Source organism: Epinephelus moara, chromosome 8 (genome assembly GCF_006386435.1).
Source record: "Epinephelus moara isolate mb chromosome 8, YSFRI_EMoa_1.0, whole genome shotgun sequence".
In the NCBI taxonomy this organism is placed as follows: domain Eukaryota; kingdom Metazoa; phylum Chordata; class Actinopteri; order Perciformes; family Serranidae; genus Epinephelus; species Epinephelus moara.
In genome coordinates this window covers 6,456,305-6,481,304 of record NC_065513.1, presented here as the reverse complement: position 1 = coordinate 6,481,304, position 25,000 = coordinate 6,456,305, and the positions used below count along the sequence as shown (strand labels likewise).

The following is a 25,000-nucleotide window of genomic DNA, read 5'->3' as shown; positions in this document are numbered from 1 at the left end:
CACCAGTATTTCCGGACTCGCTCTCACTCTATTTTTTAAAAAACATGTGATCTCTGGGGACTCTCATGCTACAGTCCCTCGTGCTTCCGTAATACAATCATTTGAGTGTGTGTGTGATCTTTCCTGTATAATATAACTCTTAAGTGCATTAGGTCATACAATCAAGTGAGTGTAATATAATTCTTAAATGCATTAGACAGTACAATCAAGTGAGTGTTCTCTCTTCTTTCACACAGCGCGTGGTAACTTGTATGAGTGTCACTGTAAGTTCACAACATTATGTGAGTGTAGGTTGATGCATTATATCATTACACAGCGCGTGATAAGTCATATGAGTCAATAAGAGTTCACAGCTGAGATGTCACTAAGAGTTCACACAGTTATATTGTATATATGCATAAATGCAGTATTAGTTTTTTGTAGAAGGTTTAGACTTTTACACTACAATGTGCAGTGCACACCTTATATCAGGTTAGGGAAAAAGTATTTACTGTTGTGGGGATGAATAACATTATGTGTATTAAGGGTTATAATGTCCACCCAATCAGAAATTGAGGAGGTATTAGGAGGAATAATGATGCTAACTTTTTAGCGCATTAGCTCCTGTTAACTTCAATAGCAAAAGTAACTGGAGGAAATTGTTCAAGTGTCGTCCTCCTTTGTAAGACTGTAATCAACCACAATGCCGGCCATCCCACCTTCAGCAATCCTGTCAAATCATTCATTTGCTGCAGGAGAGCATACAGGTCGGCCAGTCTGGTCGCATTGATCAGTGTTTACATATTTAAGTAACAATCACAGTCCTGGAAAGTGAGGGACCTGCCATGGTGTGTTTATGAACTCAGTCCGATGCTCTACACTAAAATGAGAGCCCTGTTGGTCAAAGAAATGGAGTGTTCTATTTCTATATGAATTAATGAATGGTTAAATTAATCACACATTCACCCTGCTGCTCCATCTCCCCAGACAGAGTGCACAGAGTGTGCTCTGCCACTCTGAGACTGAGGTGCTCTGGAAAACCAAACGTACATTCCGGCAGTGCTCCAAAGTCACGAACAGTCCAGTTTGTGCCGGGGTGCGCTCCGGCACTCGAAATGAGTATTTCCAAATGCACCCTGTTCAGAGAGACTAATGTTCCAGACCCTAATGTCTTTGGAGAATTGTTTTGCCACCAGCTATGCCCCAACCACCAAAAAATGTCATACTGTTTACTAACAGTAAAAGGGTCTATGAAAATATATATATTACTGCCGTAGCCTTTGTTCAGGTTACAGAAGAGATTAAAGTATAGTGATAAATCCATTAAGTGTATTCTGAGTGGACATCTGCTGGATTAGGCTGGGTATAGAAGGAGCTCCAGTATGGAAATAGAACAGTGGCTTTGAAGAAATATTGGATTTTTTTTTTCTTTTTCTTTTTCTTTTTCTTTTTTACAAAAGTTGAACTGAAAATGGAAATATTGGCACTGCAATGTTGTATTGGGAAAAAATGTATTGGCATTGAAAAATAAAATAAAAACATGCATTAAAAATCACTTTATATTATTTTGATAGTTTGAGAACAGCAATGGCAGTGTTTATTCTTTCAGTTCAAGTTTGGTTAGTTTGGTTATCGTTATTGTTCTAGCACCATAATCCAGCAGTAAAGCGTGCAAGCGTGAAAGTAACACTCAGTACTGTCAGAGAGGATCATTTTAATAGCATTTAAAACAAGAGTGCACATGTATCAATGGTTTTACACCATGTCTTGGTGTTATTGTTAATAAATGTAGGCCATTGTTGTGTGAGGGTTGCAGAAATGTGGAGAGAACCAGCCGCAAAACTGGAGGAAATGGCTGCAGTCATTTGTGTGTGTGTGTGTGTGTGTGTGTGTGTGTGTGTGTGTGTGTGGAGATCATGTACTTCCATGATTTATCCAGTGATTTCCCTTGTGCTACCCACCAAGCCTGCTTTATTTGTTGATCACAGCTGATCTGTATCTAGCAGGCTAATTAATCTTACACTGGGTAAACATCATCCGGCTCCATAGTGAATATTCAGTACTTCAGTAACTTCCACATTTGTTTAATCTTTTAGTTTTTTTTCCTACATTTGCCCTCTCATGACACCCTCCACAGCAACCAGCGGCCTCACCAGCTCCTATGAACAGCTCTTACAGAACTATACCACTACACCACTACCACTACCCCAATTGGGTACAGGCTATATATATTTTTTATTTATTACTGTGGATCACTTTCCAAAGCGTAGGCAAGAAATGTCAGTACAGAAAAGTCAAAGGTATATTTGTTGTTATCTCAAAACAGTGTCTCCATTACAGTTTGTCAAACAAAGAGCTCTTACAAGTTGCTTTTATTTACACTTTTATATCCTGCCCACTTCACATCTTGGTCACAGTTCTTAAAAGCTGTTATAAAAGATGATTTTATAGCAGTGTACCAAATGACAATGTGACAACAATGGTACAATGTAAAAGGGTCTTTGATGAAGCTATAGAGAAATTATGCATCTACCCTTGACTTTGCTCCTTCATAGTGGGGGTGGGAATCACCAGAGCGCCCACAGTAGGATATTATCATACTTAGATCACAACATGATATTCATGCAATATGCTAAGTATTGCAATAAAATATATTTTGTCAACTTTGTAAAATAACTTTGTCAACATCAGTTTTACATCATAAGATAAAGATTTCAATCTGTTTATCTGACTTTAATCATTTTCATTGCAGACTGACTAGCACCATCATAAAACCTGTCAGAAATGCTGCCTGACAAACTGAACTGGTGGCAGATTTAACACCTTCTGCAAGGCCAGATTAAGTGTGTGAATGAAACACTTCACATGCAGGTATCCCGCTAACTGAATAGTACCCCCTGTTAGAAGCATTTTGCAGTATGTCTGCAATGTGTGCTGCGGTGTGACTTTCATGTACTGCTCTAGTTAGGAGAATGTGAGACAGCAGTTGCCAGACCTTTGTGAGATAATGTACCATTATGGTCACATATGAATCTACTGACCTCCAGGCCAGGTGTCACAAGTTGACACCACTCTTACAGCTGTACTCAGATTCCTTAATTTTGTGCTTCATTTCTCTGTAGAGCTTGGGTATAGCTGTGTCAGTAGAAATACGTCAGGACAGAGTCACATACCTGGGTTCTATTGTTTTTAGCATGTAACTAAAACAAGAGCAAGTCAATCCTATTGATGTATTCTTATGGAATTGCTTGCCTGGCGCATATGCCAAAAAAAATGCCAAACCTGAGGGCCTGAAAAACAGGAGTCCAAAAATCAATAGGTGATGTCATGGTGGCTGCATCCATTATTTTATACAGTCTATGGATTTACTGCTCTTATATAAGATTACTGATTGGAGTGCCCATCTGATGTAAGAACAATTATGATTCCCAATGATTTTCACGGGGCTAATGTTATCAAACCATTGGCATGCACATGTTTTATGATTCAGAATTTTATTTTTTTTGTTTGTTTGTTTGTTTTTTAAAACTGAAATTAAGAGGAAACGTACAAAAACAACATTGAATAAGTCCCAGTGATATCACACATAAAGAAATGATGGTAGCTAAATGCTGACTGTGGTTCTTTAGGGAGTGAATATTCTCCTGAGACTGTGTGCTCATATGAGGACAACACAGTTTGGGTTTACTGCACCTTGTAAGAGCACAATACACTAATCCATGTTAAAACAAGATGACAGCCATCTCTGCCAAGTCAGTCTACAGCTGATTCCAACACAAAAGTGGACAATGTACTGAACCTGATTGCATTTTATTGTTGAAACTTGTTTATTTATGATTGATAAAGTTTGCAGTTTGATATGCCAACAAATTTTACCAATTTTAGCAACACTAACAAGCTAAGATGCTGTTGATTAGAAAGTACCTGTTTGAAGACATTGGGACTTTATTGTCATCTCCTTTGAGGACATTGGAACATAGTTTCATTTGAGGACATTGAGACTTTATTATCATTAACAATATTTAGTTTTTTATACTTTGTAGGTCCTACTAATCCCAAATAGCTACTGTAGGAGAAATTGAAAATGCATACTAGGGCTGGGCGATAAATCGATTTTATCGATTAATTTGAATTTGCAGTTTAGGCCGATTTGTTTTAATGAAAATCGAGTTTCTATTTAAAATCCGCCACCGCCGCTCCACGCTGGGCTCCGGTAGTTCAGAGCGGGATTACCCCTCCCCCCCGCGCGCTTGATACACAAACAACATGGCAGCGAGCGGGGAAGAACTCAGCGCTTTTGTGTGCACACCTGTGTCTGTGTCTGTGCTCACCTGTGTGTGTGTGTGTGTGTGTGTGTGTGTGTGTGTGTGCGCATCAGGGCCGAAGTCCACCGTGCACGACACAGAGAGCAGAGGAGGATTTTAGACGCGCACCATGTAGGGACATAAATGCCATGCCGTTGTGTAAATAAGATGAATAAGTGTTACCAACGCCAAGCTGGCAGACCCGAACCGTAGTAAAGGGACCTCCGAAGACCATTAGCTCCTTTAGCTTGTGTTAGCTCGTTGTGGCAACAACACATAAACAACGGGACTTCGTCTGCGTTAAAGAACGGCACTTTATTTTCAGCACTGCAGGGATGATGCACAGCCTCTCTCATCAGTGTCTGACTTTTACATAGAGGGAAATAACTCAAAAACAGCATGCAGAACTGCGTAGGCTTCTTCACTGTGGCTGCTCGATGTAAACAACATAGCACATGCCTCACTTTCTTCCTGGGGCGCATCCATCTGACGTCACACACCACACCCGGCGCACTAACGTCTCATACCTCCAACATCAACTACACACATACACAGCTCCACACACACACACACACACACACACACACACACAAGCCACACACATCAGGCTCAGCCTGTAATATAAGGCTATTTAGTTTGTTTAATAAAAGGACAAGGTATAGACCTGTTCTATAGTAAAGGTAACTTTAAATGACTTCTGTTGTGATCCAATATGATGGTAGGGGAAACACTGCCGTATGATAAGAAAGGGGTCCGGTGGAAAGCGATCACAGATGCAGTCGCAATGTATATTGCAAGAGATATGGTGCCCATATATAGGCTACCGTGGAAAAGCTGGGGTTTATTCACATGCTGAAAGCTTTGGACCCCAGGTAGAATAGAATAGAATAGAAAAGTTGTTAATAGAACCAGTCAGCTCACACACACTCTGTATCTCCAAGTCAACCCAACCCATCATCTCCCCTGCACGATCACAATCCCCCACATAACTCTCAAACCCACAATGAATGATGACGTTACAGATACAAAATATATACAGAGTAATTATACCCAGTTTAGATGTGGATACACTCATAGGAGCAGTGTGGCACAAACTATAAGTGAAAGATTTCGCAAAAAAAAATTGGTTGTTGGGTAGAAGTACCCCAGATACAGGTGCAGTACTTCAGAATATCATCATAAAAAGTGCTTATTGAAAATATTTGCCCAAAAAACTTAGGAAAAGACACCAAATATGTTGGATAGGTGTACATAGATCCTCCAATATTATTATATCATTTCACCCGTACACGTAACTGTAAAATTTTGAAACCTTGCTTTTGACCTGGAATTGATAAAGTTTCACTAAATCCATGAAAGGTATACTTTTAATATATGATGCATTAGGGAATAAGAACCAATAAAAACTATGAAACATTACTGTTGTAATTTCTTCTAGGTTGGGCCCATTTTTGAGTTAGATTGACTGGACTATAGGAAAAAGTCCTCACAAGTACAGTATAAAAATTGTGTGTGTGTGTGTGTGTGTGTGCGCGTGTGTGTGTGTGTGTGTGTGTGTTTGAGTAAGTGAGTGAGAGAGTCAGAGAGTAAGAGAGAGAGAGAGAGAGAGAGGAAAATCAGCAGGATAGTGAGCAGAGTGACAGACAGAGGGAGGAGGGAGGACAGGCGGAGTGCTCTGCTGGGCGGTTCTCGAGCCTGTCTCTCCCTTTGAACCTGTGGATCCCGCTCCTACCTGGCCATGTCATCCGGCCTGCGCAGGAAGTGGAGGAGCGCGGTGCGAGCGCTCAGGACTCTCCGCAGGACAGGAGCAGGAGGAGGTGGAGGAGGCGCTGTGAGTCTGCTGTTATTTTTAGTCTCTCCTCCCTCCCAGGGCTAGGCTAATCCGCCGCTGCACAGGCTTATCCAGATTGGAGGTAGGACACAGAGGCAGGAAGGTTAAGCGCTTGCTCCTGTGGGAAGCTGACTTTGGTTGTGATGCCGTCTAAACTCCCCAAACTGAGCCAGACCATGCTGAAGCAGGAATTTGCTAGTCAGGGCTGTGGGTTTGACAGAGCAGGGGGACCACAGCCGCTCTGCTCACAGGAGCACTGAGGAAGCTCCTCTGCTAGCCATGAGTCTGGAGTGGCTGCCGACTGGCTGCTGCGCCGGCTACCCCAGCTGGCATCGGTGCAGGCTGGCCGAGACGGGCAAGATTGTGGCCTCAGATGGCTGCAGGGAAAGGGGAGGCGGCAGCGACGGTGGGGGGACCAGGATCCAGCTGCGGGGGCTGGACACTGAACAGCTGAAAGGCAGCCTGGTGGTCCTCTACGCACCTGCTGGGAACTCCTGTCTGCTCAGATTGGTGGGACATGCATGGATGGAAGGATGAATGATAGATGGTAGAGAGCCAAGTGTGCTGATGTGGTGTGTTTTTCCTCAGGTTGTCTGCTGTTTTCAAAGATTCTCATATTCAGTTCAGTTTAATATATTCAGTTTAAATTGTTAAACGTAAAAGACATACGCAACTGGAAAAAAGATCTTCAAAAAAGTCTTGGAGAAGGAGTGGTCATGTAACTGATTCCTCTCAAGAGGCAATGTAATGTTGATTTGCCATAATATTTCTTGGTGGTTTAGACATTTGAAACAAAATAAACTTCATTAGATGTCTTTTTTGTAGATGACATTTTGAAGTATTTTATTACACATATTATTCAGACATATTTGTGATACTTACAGCTATTATTGCTCTGTCTAAATATGTTTCATATTCCTGCTTCATGGTGAATCCGTTGAAAGACTCTTAACCTTAAATATATAGGACTTGCAAATTTAAAATGTGATTGTGCAGCATTTATGACCAAGAAACGGCAACAAAGAATGATTTTCTGTGGTCAGTTTGACCAGATCATCATGCCCCTCAGCTTTTTTATAAATGTAAGCTAGAGAGTGTTTTAACATTTGGCTGAAAACAAACTACAGCAAGTGAGTACATCTGCATCAGACAGACATCAGTACAGCTTTACAATAACCTCAAGCTGTACTGTCATGTATTTTAACATTTGCATGTGTGTGTGTTTGTGTGTGTGTGTGTGTGCGTGCAGCTTTTTCTTTTTCTTATTCCTTCATGAATTGTTTTTGTTGTTTAAGATTGTGTGTACTCCTTTTTGTGCTTTTTTTTCGCACCTCCAAACACTGAACTTCTTGCTTTTACAAACACTGAACTTCTTGCTTTTACAAACACTGAACTTCTTGCTTTTACATTTACATTTACATTTGATTTTGTCTAAAATTCAGGCTAAATCAGGCTACTCCAGTGTGTGATTTTAGACAGCATGTCGGCATCACGGAAGCAAAAGAGGTGTGACAGGCATGACATGTAACACAACAGCGTTGGTCTCTACTGTGACATAACAGAGGCATCAACATCACTTTCTAAACAATAACAATGGCATTATAATAGCAATAACAACCATTTGCCGGCCTGTTATATGGCAGCTGATCTCATCCTTTGCTCGGAGGGTAAGGAGCTCCTGGACCTCATTGTTTTCCCAATTTGCAAACATTTTCGGCTGCTGTTCTTTCTCTTCGAGTAAGCTGCTAACTGCTATCCGCTACTTTTTAAACCTCCTGCTGTGGGTCACACACATAACACATCCTCCAAAATGTTACATCTATGCTGCCAATGATCCCATCCTGCTGGCTGGCCCATGTAAAGTAGCCATTTTTAATGTTAATGTCTTTAATGAATTAAATTGATTGTTATTATAAAGGCATATTTCCTTTCATGTCACCTCTTTTATGGCAAAAATCATAATCGTAATTATTTATGCATGTTTACCCCTTGACTTTGGAATCGTCATAGATTTATTGAACTCTTTTTAAATAAAATTTCTCTTTTAACAGTGGATTTTCTTAAATTCTAAACATATTTCAACTGAAAAACAGGTTCAAGGTGAACTAAACCTGCTACAGCTGAGCTGAGAGTGAGTTTCTGATTTTTTGGAGGGGTGAGAGAGCACCGCTGTGAAGAAAAAGGGTGCATTGGATTAATAACTCGAGGAATGCTGCACAATAATTGTTTAATCTCAATTATCTTGTTTTTATAATTGTTTAAAATCAAAATCATTAGTGAACCCTACTCTTTAACTTAATCGCTTAATATAACATTCTGCAAATTTACCTCTAAAATGAATCCGGTGTCTTCTAATTATCCCTATCATACAAATCTGTATCTGCAATCAAAAGCCCCAGCAGTGTATATTATAGTTTATTTTAATAGTACATTTGACTATTTAATTTAATTTTTACTGATATTTTTTTGACAAGTGAGAGCTATCGATGTGTGCTGCTGAGTTGATCACTTGTTACTGGTACCACCTGCACAGTTTGTCTGGATGCCACTGTGATATACTGTATCTGTGTGTGTGTGTGTGTTTGTGTGTGTAATAGAAGGAAAGACCTTAATTTGTAAATGTCATTGGCATACATGTGTGAGTGCTGTGATATTCTGCAGCCCATACAGCCCATTTTAACAATAAGATAAATGAAAAGTTCAGAATGATAGAAATTAAATCTTCTGATTGTGAAACGTGACTCACACGTAGAATTCCTTTGTGTTGCGTGTTGTGTTGCTTGTGTGTGGGTGAATGTGGAACATGTACCCATTAATGCTGTCCTGTCATGACGAATGACAGCATCAGTTGTTTACATTCAGGTGACAAAGGCCTCTAGTGGCTGTAGTAATTATTATGGGAGCAAAGGAGGTCAGGTGACGTTATTCTACAGTGACCTCAGTGAGGAGGTCGGGGTGGAAGGATAAGTTAGCAAAACATCCGACTTAAATGTAGGACACAGCTGTTCATTTCCTGTTTCTTACAGTCAGTGACTACAGTCGCTCCCTAAAACCACACGTATTATTGTAACCATGACAACCAAGTTCTCGTAACAAAGTAGTGATACAGTAGCATTGTCACATCATAAAGCACATTTATTTTTCAACAGTGACTTGTAACAAACAGGTAATGGAGTAACTTTACATAGGACTGCCAAAATAAAATGCAATAAAAGCAAAAAATAAAAAGTGAAAAAGTTGTTGGTGGTACAGTAGTAATGTATCCCTCAACTAAACAGCATGTTGGCTGGAGTAAGGTGGAGTGACTCCTGAGACTTTTGGTTTGAAGGCAGATGTTCTGATTATGGCGCCACAAAGGTTGGTAGTTAACTAAACACAGGACACCTGTGTAAGGTGGATAGTTTTGTTAAAGGGAAATTAGCCACCTTTTATGTGGATGTCCAGTCAGTGTTGATGGTAAATGTATACAATTGAATCACTGTATTCCTAAGTGCACGCTATTAGTGGTGGGAATCCCCAGAGGATATTATGACGATACTTGGGTAATGATACAATATTATTGCATTATTGTGATATGCTGAGTATTGCAGTAAAATATATTACAATATATTGTGATTTACTACCTTTTTTCCAACTGCAAATTATTTACCTAAAGGAAAACTTTGTCAACATCTGTTTTACCTCATAAGATAAAGTTTTCAGTCTGTTCATCTGACTTCAGTAATTTTTATTTCAGCAAAATTTGAAGCAAAACAGACAGACTGAACAACAGCATCATAAAATGTGTCAGAAACACTGCACACCTGACAAACTATGACACTGCTTGAAAATTGCATGTGTATCCAAGTCTGCCTTTCCTTCTGTGTTAAAAAAATCCCAAATAAGTCCAGACTTTTAAATTAAACGCTGGCAGCGCGTTTCAGATTTCTTTCTCCGGTGCCTCCATATTTTTTTGATGAACGTTTTGATGAACTTCCTGCCAAATGCCGCGGACTGAAACCTCTGCTGACCTCACCAGGAAAAAATACATCACCACCATCTAGTGGACAGAAAAAGCAATTTATTTTATTATTCCAGTACCAAAAGTTGTACTAATATGTGTATTTGCGAAAACTGATAATGTATGTAATGAAAGATTGATATGGGGCGTCAATGTATTGATACAATATCGCAATCCTAAAGATTTCAGTACCATGCTGTATCAATTTTTTCACCCACCCCTACATGCTGTATTGACAGGGAAAGCTGAGTTCTCTTGCCCTCTTACCCCTTTTCCACCAAAGCAGTTCCAGTGTTGGTGCTGAGCTGGTGCTGGTGCTGGTGTTGGTTCTCAGTTGGTTCAACTTGCAAGCCAGCTAAGGACCAATTTGCTTTTCCAAGGCTCGAGGTGGTTAGGGTGCCACGTCATTGCGTCACTGTATACGTCAGTTACGCCGTTGCTTTCCCACTGGCGCCAAGCTCAAAGGAACAACAACAACAACGATGGCGGACCACGTATTTGTGCAGCTGTTACTCCTGACTCTATGAGGCTTCATCGGCATTCGATGCGTCCATGGCTTCACTCTTTGCTGTTTTTTTAAAATGGCGCTTCGCGCGGTCTCGTTTATTGTTGTTGGTCTCAATAACCCCGCCCCCTTCCCCGTGACATATGTGGTTCGTTCTTCTAGTCCAGCAAAGAACTGGTGCCACTCTTGAACCGTTTTTTCTGGCCCAGAGCCAGTTCTTTTGTCTGTCGAAACAGGAAAACCGGTTCCAAATTAAGCACTGGCCCCGAACCAGCACTGGAACTGCTTTGGTGGAAAAGGGGTATCTGAGCCGTGCCAGCAGTGCCTTCATGTACCAGGAGGCAATGCACAACCTACTAGCCTATAGCTATTACATTTGTTGGCCAATAGTGTAGCTGATTCTGAACCAGCTTGAAGCAAGGTGGCAACACTCTTTATTGTCTCTTTGTCCACAGCAGCGCATTACCGCTGTACTTCTTTGGTTTTTAAATAAAAGCCAAACTTAAATTAAATCTGCATTTTGCTAAGAGGCAATTCAAAATACAATAGCATCAGGTAACAAAAATACTAAGTGGTCATCTGCCCTCTCATCCCTGCTGGCCTTGATTCTGTTTTCCAGTTTATCTTCTAGATCTTGAAGAAGGTCTCCATCACACCTCTGTCCAAGTGCAGAGTAAAAGCTCTCTCAACGGTGGCGTTGGCGACAGCATTCAACAAAAACTGCCCACACTGAAAGTCCTTGAAGCAGAATACTTCCATTTCTGTTGACAGCTTGAGAAAAGGCACCACCAGTCAGTGTTTGCTCTCGACTGCTTAGGTTCTAGAGGCTCTCTGCCAGCCATATCCTCTGCACGGCTTATGCAGCTGCAGCCGCAGCCACGCCCTCTCTCCACTGCATTTCTGCGGCCATAAATTCTGGCCTAAATAAATATGGCTGAATATCTGAGTCAGCCAAAACACTGTAAAATGTATCCTCATCCATAAAATCCTCTGCTCTCAGTTTTTGGGATGCCATTTTTTGTCACAAATTTGCAATACAAATTTTCTATTTTGGTGCTAGTACAGAGCACATCTCCTGGCTAACCAAAGATGAAATCCAACCTGTAGTTCTTCCTACCTTTTACTATGTCACTGTGACATCAAAACGAGGCATTGGATGTAGGAAGAAAAACAGATTTTGCAGCTGCATACTCACCTTTCTTGCTCAATACAGCACGCACTGAGGAATTTTTTTTTGCCTCAGTCGGCTATACTTACCATCAACGCTTATGGGACATTCTCAGAAAATATGGTCAATTTACCCCTTTAGAACAGAAGGCTATGATGAGAGAAGTATAAATTTCAGACAATAACTTGCAGCTCTTACATTTTTAAAGAGCGAGTTAGTGCATGATGCTGTATTATACATATACAAAGTGTTTTTATTAAGTTAGTAAGTTGAAAAAATGTATTTCAGCCTTCTGTTTTGACATCAGTTTATGAGTGTCAGTGCACTGACAAACTAAGCAGTAAGGAAACAAAGAAACAAAGAAATCAGGACTGGCCACACCAGGCTGATGATGAACATGGTAGTTGGAGGAGGCAGCAGCTGGAGAGAGTAAGGTGCAACCACAGCCTGGGGCTGGGGATTGAATGTCAGTTTGAGCATGTCTTCAGTAATGAGACAAAACGGGACGGCAGATGTGTGAATGTTGGGAAGCTGCCTGCTTGTGTCTGTACATCCACACCTGTCCAGGTGCAGATGCTGGAGGGTGGTATCCATGAGCCCCACATGTCCATCACCTAACACTGGATCAGAGGCTATCTTGTGTTCTAAATATTAAGGGGGACTTGCTCCCTTTGTGTCCCCCAAAATCTACGCAAAAAAAACCTGCCAAATCTTCTTTGATTTGTAGCCTCTGCAATTTGAGGATGTTCTGTCTTTCTCTGTTTTAGATCTTTGTAAAGTGAATATCCTTGGGTTTGGGGTTGGGACTTTGATTCAGACAAAAAACACAAAAGTAGCATTAGTTGCAGCCCTCATATGAACTGTGTGTGTGTGTGTGTGTGTGTGTGTGTGTGTGTCTTTCTCTGAGAAGACCCACAGTTAATAACATCATGCACACTCAAGGAACAGGCATGACATGGCTCTAAAAGTTGCATAGAAATATATTTTAAGATGTAATGATTTGTTTGACTTGTACATATTCATAATTATCTTTAAATAACTATATACACTATATGCAGAGGTTTACATAGACATATAGTATGGCATGAGAGCAGTGTGTGTGTGTGTGTGTGTGTGTGTGTGTGTGTGTGTGTGTGTGTGTGTGTGTGTGTGTGTGTGTGTGTGTTCTTTCAAACAGCATGTATGTCAATAGTGGGGATATTCTTTTAAGTTAAAGCAAGCTTTTCTGTCTGTTTCAAAAGTTCTCTAGGACAACAACAAATATGGCTGCCATGATTTTAATCACCTTTAAATCCAATGAACTATGTGAACAAAATAGTGTAATTCCAAATACAACCAGTACTGAGTTTAGGCGGCAGTAGCTCAGTCCATAGGGACTTGGGTTGGGAACCGGAGGGTCGCCTGTTCGAGTCCCCGTCCGGATCAAAATATGGAGTGTGGACTGGTGGCTGGAGAGGTGCCAGTTCACCTCCTGGGCACTGCCAAGGTGCCCTTGAGCAAGGCACCGAACCCCCCAACCGCTCGGGGCGCCTGACCAATGGGCAGCCCCCTCACTCTGACATCCCTCCACTTAGTGCATGTATAGGTCCTGTTTGTGCATGTGTGTGTCTTTCAGACCTGTGTGTAATTGACAAGCAAGAGTGAAAACATTGAATTTCCCCTCAGGGGGATTAATAAAGTATATAAACTTAAACTTTATCAGACATGTTTCTCTTCATCAGGCCTGACTAGAGACCTGTACTATGAAGCCAATTCAACTTACCATTGGCCGAGACTTAAAGTACATGTAGGTATTACTAGGCTATATCAATAAATCAGTCAATCAATCAGTCAATCAATCAATCAATCAATCAATCAATCAATTTTATTTATAAAGCCCAATATCACAAATCGCAATTTGCCTCACAGGGCTTTACAGCATACGACATCCCTCTGTCCTTAGGACCCTCACAGCGGATAATCAGATATATGTGACATTAGTATAGGGTATTTTTTGCTATTTAGTTGGATGATGATTAATATGTCACAATAAACAATTTAAAGTAATGCCAGACTGTTTCTGCTACTGAAGGGTGGAAAAGCAGCCGAGTTAATGACTAATGAGGTCTATCTGACCCAAATGTTGCATTTATCATAACGGGAGCCAGTTCACAGTGTGTGGATTATTTTTTAAATACATTTTTTCCCCTGTTCTCACCACACAGGTGTCTTGTTACGTTTAGCTGCAGTGATGGAATCAGAATGTAAAATAGCAACATTGTCACTGTGGACAAACATGAACTTTGCATGAGTTAAAAAACTGCTAAAATCATGTGTTTAGTGTGTAAACAATCTCTCAATTTGTTAGAAGCTCTGTTTTAAAACCAGTGTAGACAGAGCCCTGGGACAAGGAAATGATTTTGCTGGCGGATAACAATATATACGCTACTCTTTTTTTTACCTGAGACTCCAGACTTTCGTCCATGGATACTTTTTTCTTCAGTGATCTGATTGGTTAGAGGTGGGGGTGTTTACAGGCTGTGATCCAATACTCGGAACATAACCTGCGCAGGTGATTTATCCCAGTAAAAAGAGAACCAGCTTCACAGTACTGAAGAGTTAACCTTGAAGTTACCTCACTAACTCCAAATCCTGCTTCATAGTACGGACCTCAGGATCCATTCCCAAAACTAGAAGGTCCATGGCCAAAATGTGCTGATGGTGTGCAAGAATTCAATATCTTTTTTCCTGCAAGTGATTTTACTTCATACACACTAGTCCACTAGTTTGTGCATTAGAAAATACTTAGTTTAGCCTAACAGTAGAGAGATTAATCTATGTTTTATGATTGATCAATTAATCTAACGACTAATTTATCAATTGTTCTAAAAATAATTTTTTATAACTCAGTTCATGGAACATTTAAATAACCCAAATGTAAATAACAAAAACATGCTCAAATATTTGAATATTTTATTCATTCATCTTCTCTTAAAAACAATAGCAGCATATTTAAAAATTAGTCTAATTTCCACATCACTGCTGGGTTATGATGATACTGATAGTAATTTAAGACCATATGTGCCAGATACTTGAACAGGAAGTAATGGACCTCAAATTCAAAAGGATTGCTGTGACGCATATATTAATTAAATCACTGTAATCCTTCCCCTGATCTGGAGAATCAGGAATTTTTCTGAAGTGCCTGACTTAAAACTTAAAATTCTTATGACATGGATTTGTTCCATCATGGTAGTAATATGCAGTTAAGATCATTACTGAAAAAATGTGTTTTTGCATTCACTGTAACAAATCTGCAAAGTTGATTTAAACTGTTTTCTCACTCGTGCATGCCTGTTGAATTAAATACAAAATATAAAACAGCTGACTAACAACCTTAGGTAACGCATGGTGTAACATCAGCAGCAGTGCAGGACATTTATGTGGCTACTAATAACAGGAACAAGTTCCACATGTTGATAGTTCTAATACATCATGTTTGGGTGATGACAAAAAGTAAACAGGACGGTGCTCTCTGCCACTGTCTTGACAAAGCACTCCATGATGCTTTCACTTCAAGTGTCTGTGTGCTGCAGTTGTACTCCGGTAGGAGGTCATTTTCCCTCTGTGGGCAAGGTTTTCAGCTGTAGCTTGTTTTCTGGAGGAATCCATGCAGTTATCAGGTGCAGCTTACTTTAATGTGACATGCTGACGCCCAGTTTGCAAGTTGATGTATTTCTGTAATAGATGATATCGATGAATCGCCCCACCCTTACCCTTTAACGCAAATTCAGGTAGTCCCTGTGAATTCTGCACTGACTAACCCTAACCCAATAAACACAATTTTACCACAAATGTGACTATTTAAGGCAGGTAAAATGTCAGATTATTTCTGAACTTCGTGATTGATTCACGTAGCCCCTCCTTGCCTCGCTCTTTCTGTGTTTACAACGAGATGAGGCCTTACTGCTGCGGGTCCAGCAGTAATCAGCTGCTGTGTGCCTCTCACACACACACACACACACACACACACACAGTGACATAGCTGACTGTTAGCATCACGCGACTAATGGTTTACTAGGTTTAATGACAGAGTTGAGTCTTGCCGGTGTGAGCTAACGCCTCAGTGTGGGATGTAAGCAGTTGCTGCAGGTCTTCTGCCAAGAGACAAAATATGATGAGTATAGGGATGAGATCCGTTGTGTTGTGTTAGGTCCCACTAACCTGTCAAAGAGAAAAGGAGGAGAGCGGCTCACGGAGATGGTCCTTCAGCACTGCATCAAACAGCAGCAACGCCTGATTAGCGGCAATCAGCTGTTGCTGCCCCCCATCCCCCCCACCATTGCAAATAGATTCTAATTCCACGTGAAACACTGAATGCTCATCATAATAAGCTCTGGGTCTGTGACATCACAACTAATTTTCTCTTGCCCCCACAATTTTGTTGCAATAAACGCCTATAGATGCCTATTGCATGGGAAATTTTTAGAAAAGCTGCTGTGAAATCAGGCATTTCAGGACCCAGTAATCCCAAAATAAACCTGCAAAGGGGTAGTATGGATTTACTCTTTCAATGGGAGAAACAACAGTATTGTATCCTGTATATGTTTTTATGACAGCTTATTACATCCCAAGATTGGTTCTCTAACAACATAGAAGAGTGTAATTTTCTGCACAGCACATTTTGGAAAATGGTGTCAAGTAGTGCCTGCACACTGACCTCAAACCAGACATTTATTTTAATTGGACAATGTTTTGATCTCAGTCAGATCGTCTTCAGTTTAAAATGATTAAAAATGGTTACGGCACTTGCATACAAATAGGTTATAGGCTGTACAATGACAAGTGATCATCAAATGTGATAAAGATCTTCAAATAATTAACAGTTTGAGTAGCATGCAATGTAGTATACAGAGCCTAGAAGAGAAGTCAAGGTCTCTCACGCTACCGTTATTTGGTGTGTGTGTGTGTGTGTGTGTGTGTGTGTGTGTGTGTGTGTGTGTGTGTGTGAGAGAGAGAGAGAGAGAGAGAGAGAGAGAGAGAGAGAGATGGGCAGATGTCTGCTGGAATAGTTGTCCAATTACAATTATACACCAGCCAGGCAGGACAACATGCAGCCTGCTGTTATTGACATGATACTGACTGTTCTTTCACAGAGGTCACTTCCCACACCCACACATGCCCTCTTCCTCTGATGTGTTTGTGTGTGTGTGTGTGTGTGTGTGTGTGTGTGTGTGTGTGTGTGTGTGTGTTAATCTGGATTAGTCTCCTTTCCACTTGTATGTACTCAGCCCCCAGTGATCAATATGCTCATGCTTCACACAGATTTGTAGATTTGTTTAATGTGTATTTCTATGAATATATATGTTGAAGCACTGTAAAAAGTTAACAGGTTATTGACTTTTTTAGGACTGTTTTTTTACTTTCTTCACAGGGGCCTTATACAGTGAGTGTTTTCTGTAGCTGAGGTTAAAATGCATGTTTGCTAACCCTGTGGTGTCTGTTTTCCCTACAGAGCTCAGGGATGGAAGAGATGGTCTGGGAGCAGTACACAGTCACTCTGCAGCGGGTGAGTTCATTCACTAACTGTGTAGTTAAAAGAAGAGGCATCCATCCATCTATTCCTCAGCCTGAAGCATCTGGGGACTAGATGATGCATTTATCAATCCCTGACATCTGACAACTTACTCCTGATACAGCACAAATTCTGATTATGAACATCATTTAGCATTAAATTCTTCATTAATCCATCTTTTTTTTCCAAAGAAAAAATTTATCAACTTTAGTCATTTATCTCTGCTGAAGTCTGTCAGTCTATTGTATGTTTGTCGTCAGTCTTCAGGCAGAGAGCAGGAAGGAGATTAACTTAAACCGTTAAGCCGCACACTTTACTCTAACAATTTATCCTAAAGTGAGACAGTAACTTGGCTGAGCAGAGGCTGTGGTTATAGGACCCTGGCACAATGTACAGTTAAATCTGCTGACATGTAAGCAGTGATTGGTACCACACTATTCTAATGGGAGAGAAGTACTATGCAGAGGAACAAAGCAGAGGTCTTCATGGGTCCAAAATGATGGACTTAAACTCAAAATTAGTCCTGAGATCTGATTGGACCTGATCATTTTTCTTTGATCATCATTCAACTGTATATGTCTGTCCCAATTTTGCTTGAGATATTAAAGCAGTAACCCTGTGCATGTCCAAGAGGGGAGAAAACCAAGACCACGGATGGGTATTCATTTTTCCTTCCTTCCTCCAACTCGCTGGCACTGTTGTTTAATATTATTTTCACCTTGTTTTTGCTACAGACTTGGACCCAGGCCTGACTGACCATAATAAAGCATGGACCCAAACATGTGCAGGTCCCAGGTTGGGTCTCAGGTCCTAGGGTCCAGGTGGACCCGGAGAGACCTCTGAACAAACTTAATCAACCTCTGACAAACCTCCCACATATCAGTGGACCCTGCGCTCCTCTCTAACAAATCATACAACAACTTTGCATCCTTGTTCACAAACAGAATTCAAAGAAAGCAGACAAAATGTCAGCACCTCTGTATTAGAGGTTAACATCTAAATGCTCCCACTAGCTCCCACCTTGGAAGATCCTACCATAATTATGCAGATGACATACAGATTTACATACAGTAAGAATAAAGCCAGATGGTTAAGAACCAATACAGTCACAGAATGAGCGTGTTCAATAAATCACAGGTTGGATGTTCCAGAATTTTCTTCAGTTAAATAAGGATTAAAAGAAAATATTTATTTTTGGTGGTGAAAAAGCACTACAGTGGCATGCAAAAGTTTGGGCACCCCTGGTCAAAAATTTCTTTTTCTGTGAATAATTAAGTTAGTTGAAGATAAATTGATCTCCAAATGGCATGAAGGTAAAGATGGAACATGTTTTTCAACATTTTAAACATGATTAGTGGACTATTTTTGTTTAGTCCTATTTTAGAGTGGAAAAAATGGAAGGAGCACCATGTAAAAGTTTGGGCACCCCAAGACATTTGAGCTCTCAGACAACTTGTAACAGGGTCTCAGTCCATAATTACTTAACAGACTCATGTCACAGCAAGTCTTAAAGAAACTTGTTCACGCCTTTGTTTTTAGTAGACTTGGTTATTTGTCTTCACGGGCCTCTTTAAAAAAAATCAGACAACTGCAGCATATTCTGCCTGAGTCCTCCCTAAAACCATGAAAGAGGAACACATCACCTCAGTTCTTAGATCCTTGCACTAGCCTACTATGAATCAGAGAATTCATATCAAAATATTATTATTAACCTGCAAACACTGAATGGTTTGGGGCCAAAATACATGTCTGATATGCTGCTCTGTTATCCAGAGCTCTTAGATCATCTGGGACAGGCTTGCTCACTGTCCCCAGGGCCAGAACCAAGCATGCAGAAGCAGCTCTCAGTTATTATGCACCAAAGATCTGAAACACACTTCTTGAACACTGGAGGTCTGCGACAACATTTTGTTCTTTTAAATCGAGGCGTAAAGCATTTCTGTTTGCCACAGCTTTTCCCACTATGGTCTAACTAGGGGTTGGACTTGTTATTAATGTCAGTTCTGTGATTTATGATGTGGGATGTGTGTGGGTGAGTTTTTTATCAGTATTATTTATGTAAGAAGGTTGTCAAGCATCATTAGGAGCAGCATCTCCAGTTTCGTTGTATCTGGTATGCAATGACAATAAAGACTTCTATTCTATTCTATTCCCAAGGTCACTTAAAGATGCTACATTATAATACCTGTACGCCTCTTAAATCTACTGTTTGTTTGTTTTGTGCTGTCTTGTATTTCTGAATTGTCTTATTTTCTTTTAAAAGTGGAACTCCTTGGGGGTGCCTGTTATCACCATTGCTCTTTGCACTTTCTATAGATTCTCAGGCTATCTTTATACAGAAAACAGCTGCATAAAAGACCTTCAGGCCAGATTACAATATTTTAAAATCAGTTCATATGTGTATACTTCTCTTCTAAACTCACATCTGTCAGTCTTGAATCTAATAAATAGCCAGAATAAAGTGTGTGTCTACCCCATCAGCTGGGTCAGGCATGGATCAACTGCATTGAGACTGATATCAATAAAATACTCAGGAATCCACATTTAATCACATTTAAATGACACATTCAACCTCATTTTTACTTTTTAGTGTGTCTCGCAACAATGGAATAAATGACCATTTCCTCATCCAGGCTAGATTTTTACATCGCAAATGAATATTTTTCTAAAAGCAGATCTACCCTGATCCTAGCTGACCTCTAATGTTTGAAGTCAATAGATTATTTTTGAAAAGCACCACAGTGAGGACCACAACTTACATTCCCATCATCAACCCCATCTCTTTAATGATATTTTTAATGTACAACTGATTGTGAAATAGCAATAAAGATTTTGAAAGAAAATACCTTTTTTATCAACATGGTAATGAGAAAATGATTGTTACTGAACATATCTGCGAATTGTTCACTAATCGTGATTGTGGTATCTCAGGAACGCCTGAGGGAAATTCCTCAAATTGGGCACAATCAATCAATCAATTCAATCAATTTTATTTATAAAGCCCAATATCACAAATCACAATTTGCCTCACAGGAACATCCACTTGGAGTCAACAATGAACTGATTAGATTTTAAGTGGTCAAAGATCACTGCTTGCAATCACGAACAGTGCATACGTACAAATCTGTGTTAAACCGCGCATATAAATGTATAAGTAAAAATCTGGGATTTATCAAAGTTTTCCAACCTCAATTTCTTCCTACTCTGTGAACAGATTTAGAGCTGTGTCAGACCATAAGTACACACAAATCTTGAAGGCCCGGCTTTCTCAGAAAATGTAAATACACACCTTTTAACTGATACATAACATATTAAAAGCATATTTATTTAAAAAGGCTTTAATGCGCAATGCTTAAAGCTGTACATTTGACCAATGCAATAGTCAAATCTATGAAATTGATGCTAACTATGAAAACAGAGTGCGCCAGTATTTATTTTATTTTTATTTTATAGAAATTGCACATATGGTCATTTGTAGCCAACTGGTTAATTGTTAGCCTATAAATAATCATGCAGGGTATATTAAGATTCTGATCTACCTTCAAGCAGGTGTTAAGATGTCATATTTAGCCTTGCTGGAAGATGATGCTTTCCGTGCCTTCAGGCGAACGAATCAGAGGCCAATATGTTTGAAGAGAGTGAAAAACTGCTTATCAGCTGTTTCTGACTGCCATAACATTTACAGATGCTCACTGAGGGTCAGACACTGGTGTGTTAGGGCTTTAATATGTGTGTAGAAACAACTTCACTGCTTTCTCCATGATGTGCCTCTGGGCAAATGTATGTTCTTATATAGAGAAGTGGGGGTGTGGCAGTATGCTGATTGCAAATCGCTAACATGGCACTGTCAGTTTAGAATGATTCTGATTCACCAACATACACATGCTGGTTAGAACAAAATCTACCAATGTGCACATGTCATGAATTTGATGGTGATCCTGGGTGCGCACATATTTTATAAGCAGAGTAAGAACGTTTCTACGCACATTATTAGTAAATGAGGGCCACTGTGACCTCACAAAACATGTATTTTGCCGTAACTTAAGAATTCATGCGCTTATGATGAAAAAAATTTAACAGAAACGTTTATTAGAATAATGATGAAGTAACATATTTTTATATCCAAAAGGTCAAAGGTCAACTTTACTGTGCTGTCATAATGTTTTTTTATATAACATTATAAGTCAGAAACAGAAGGCGAGACATTTGGTGAGATACTGAATTGGTGACACTAATCTTGAGTGTCCACCTTGAAACTGTGCTGATTGTATAGCCCTTCTGTGTTGTTGGGCTGAAGAGTGTGTGAAGCATCCATGTTTTAGAATATGTAGCTTCTTTGCAGCAATGCCTATATTTAAAGCACTGTCTACTGGCATGGTTACATATGAGTCTGAACAGAAATGGATGTAAACTTTAACTGCAACTTATTTGGTTGGCAGAGGCGTACAACTGCAAGGTAATAATTCTAGTATATGGTTATTTTAAGGCAAATCTAAGCAATTGGTTTAGGTGAGGGAAAGATGGTTGTCTTAGCTGAATATTGAATAACAGTCGCTGACTTGAAACATGACATGTTTACTCCATGATCTAGCACCCTAAACCATGAGTGTCATGTGAGAAATAGGATGCAAACTCCTCTCTGGCATTAAAGTCCTGTGCTTTTTATGCCAACCATCCACATAAACCATCTCCCCACGACTTCTGTGATGTGCAAGTAGGTCACATTTCATGAAACAGAAAACACATTGGCAGTGAGCATAATAACAGCAGCAATTATGCATCGTACAAAGTGTACTATGTAAAATAATGCAGTGGTTTATATAGGTCATTTTAATGGGACATGGTTGACACTAGATGAAGTATATCCTACAGCATCTCTGTGACTGTCTGGTCGAAAGTAGTGACACCAGTTCTCCCTCCCAGTTTGGCTCAGTGTCACTGTGAGTCACAGTCTGTCTGAATGTACTGTAATTGCTAATTGATTTGATTCTTTGTAGGACTCTAAGATGGGATTCGGCATCGCTGTGTCAGGCGGGCGTGACAACCCCAATGTGGACAACGGTGAGACATCAATCATCGTGTCAGACGTGCTGCAGGGAGGACCAGCAGATGGATTACTCTTGTGAGTCTGTCAAACTGTGACTAAAATCCTCTTCAATGTGAAATGCTTCACTGGAATCATTTGCCTGCTGTGTACTGCTTAAATTGTCTGTGTCAGAGCTCTGCAAAATATCTTGCTAAAAATAACACAAAAAGTGGCTATAAATATACTTTGAATAGCTTGTGCTGTATGAGCTAAGTGTTTTGTAGTAAAATAATTGTACAAAAAGTCCAAAGTATAATACTTAGCTCATTATCTACCTAGATTAACTTGCCATAAATTAATGTAGGGAAAAGAGTTTTTTCTGCAGTCAAGTTTAGTGGAAATAGGACACTTTTTATTATTTGTGAAACATTTCTTTAATGTTAATGTTATATGTTTTTTTGTTCTTGCTGTTGTCTCACATTATTTCTGTGTATCTTTTTTTTTGTCCAGTGAGAATGATCGTGTCATTCAGGTCAACAACATCCCCATGGACAACGTGCCTCATTCCTTTGCTGTGCAGTCCCTCCGTAAATGTGGAAAAGTGGCTAAAATAGTGAGTATTAACCACACACAAAGAAGACACAGTGACCTTTTACAGTACACAGTTCAGATTGGTAACATGACTTTTGACACTTCCCTGTTTTCATAGTAACTCAACATGACATGAAAACAAATTTCACTGTGAGGGCGCTGTGGTTGAAAAACTTTTTCTTGGTTGTTTAGATATTTCACTCTGAACAACTGCTGGTTTTGTCACTCACAACCTCAGAGATGAGCAACCTCCTTGTCCTCCTTGCCGGGGAAAGCTGTGGCAGGAGGCATTATGTTTTTGGGTTGTTTGTCTCATTTTTGTGAACCCAACTCGAGAGGGCACTTAGGGGATTTCTTCAAAAATGCCCACTTTGAGTCAAAAAGAACTGATTAGAATTTGGTGGTCAAAGGTCAGGATCACTGTGACCTTACAGAACATGTTTTTGGCCATGACTCAATGATTGGGATGCTTATTGTGACAAAAGTTCACACAAATGTCTAACAAGATAAAATCATGTTGTGACATTTTATATCCAAAAGGTCAAATGCCAAATTCACTTTGACATCATAATGTTCTTCAAAAACACTTGTCTTGCCTTTATTCAACATCATATTTCAGGAATAGAAGGGGAGACATTTGGGCAGAATTGGTGACATTAATCTTGCATGGCCACCTTAAAACTGTGCTGATTGTATAGATCTCCTGTGGTGCTGGGAGGAGAGATGTGTCTGATGCATCCATGTTTTCACAGACATGGATGTAAACTGTAAGAGAAACTTGACTGGTTCACAAGGCATACAACTGCAGGGCAGTAATTCTAGTTCACTAGTGTTGATGTTCACACTTTTGATTTCCGACGTGGTCAGACAACATGTTGTACGAACTAAGTTCTGATGGAGTATAAACTGACTCCCAGTCAGTAGTGAGTGAGGAGCTGAAAGGTCTGAGGCAGATCACTGAGTCATCACTGCAGCTCTGCAAACACAAACACACTACAGAGGGACGGAGGGAGCTGACACACCTTCAGCACCTAACAACACTGTGTGTGTGTGTGTGTGTGTGTGTCTTATGACTGGGGTCCATGATGCTGTGACCTACTATACACCCCAACTAGACACACACACACACATACAGTGCCAATGAAGTGTGATAATGACTCATATCTGTGAATTTAGGTCTGTGTGTGTTAGTGTGAGAGAAGGGAAGAGTCTGCAGAGGGCTGACTGACACTCATCACAGCTGTTTTTTTGTGCTGTAGCGCTGTACATCTGCAGGACCAGACAATGTGTCTGTGTTAATGTAAATGAGAGGTAAAGAAAGAACAGTGTTAACATGTGTTTGTGTTTTGCTTGCATAGATTTTGGGCCAGGGCACACACACTGTTTTCCTAAATGAATTTCAGTCCAACAACATGGTCGAACTCATGATTGAGATTTTAAAATTGATGCAACAGAACCAGAGATATTGTCTTTCTCAAAACCTGGGCCCCGTATTACCCACAATGCAACCATCCATTCATCCATCCATCCATCCATCCATCCATCCATCCATCCATCCATCCATTATTGTCTGCCTGTCATTTCATCCATGCCTCTATCTGCCCATCCATCCCTCTAGCATGATGCTACTCATGTGCCAACTTTCAAGGGAGCTGAGGCAGGTTGTTTCTGACATTGCTAAATGACCATAACCACCATATCATAGCCTACAGTACTTATCAGAAATGTGGAGTTTACAGCTAACCTTCTTCCAAGCATTGTTTATTAGTGTGTATTAAAATGCTGTCCATGATACAGATGTAAAGCTGATCAACTTCTTCTCCATACTGATTTTTAGGGAAGAAAGAAAGATATCTGTCAGTTGTGATTGGTTCTTTCTCATCACATGACAAGCTGTGCATGCTGCTGTGTTCCAAAAGTTGAACTTTGCAGCTGTCATGCTGTGGAAAGTGGTCCCTTGGAAACTCCTGCACGCCCAACGGTGTTGCTCATGCTTTTGAGCACGTCTTCTGCATGTCTGTATTGACAACAGTGGATTTGAG

At 40.2% G+C, this 25,000-nt stretch overlaps 1 protein-coding gene across 1 annotated transcript in view; it reads left to right on the top strand.

Annotated features, from left to right (window-relative positions):
• Positions 1 to 25,000, top strand: part of LOC126393686 (tight junction protein ZO-2-like) — a 139,042-nt gene that overhangs the window by 46,761 nt on the left and 67,281 nt on the right. Inside the window, exons 2-4 of the mRNA XM_050049970.1 lie at positions 17,282 to 17,335; positions 22,339 to 22,463; positions 22,878 to 22,980. Coding sequence (XP_049905927.1) covers positions 17,282 to 17,335; positions 22,339 to 22,463; positions 22,878 to 22,980 — 282 coding nt within the window. The remainder of the gene's footprint in view (positions 1 to 17,281; positions 17,336 to 22,338; positions 22,464 to 22,877; positions 22,981 to 25,000) is intronic.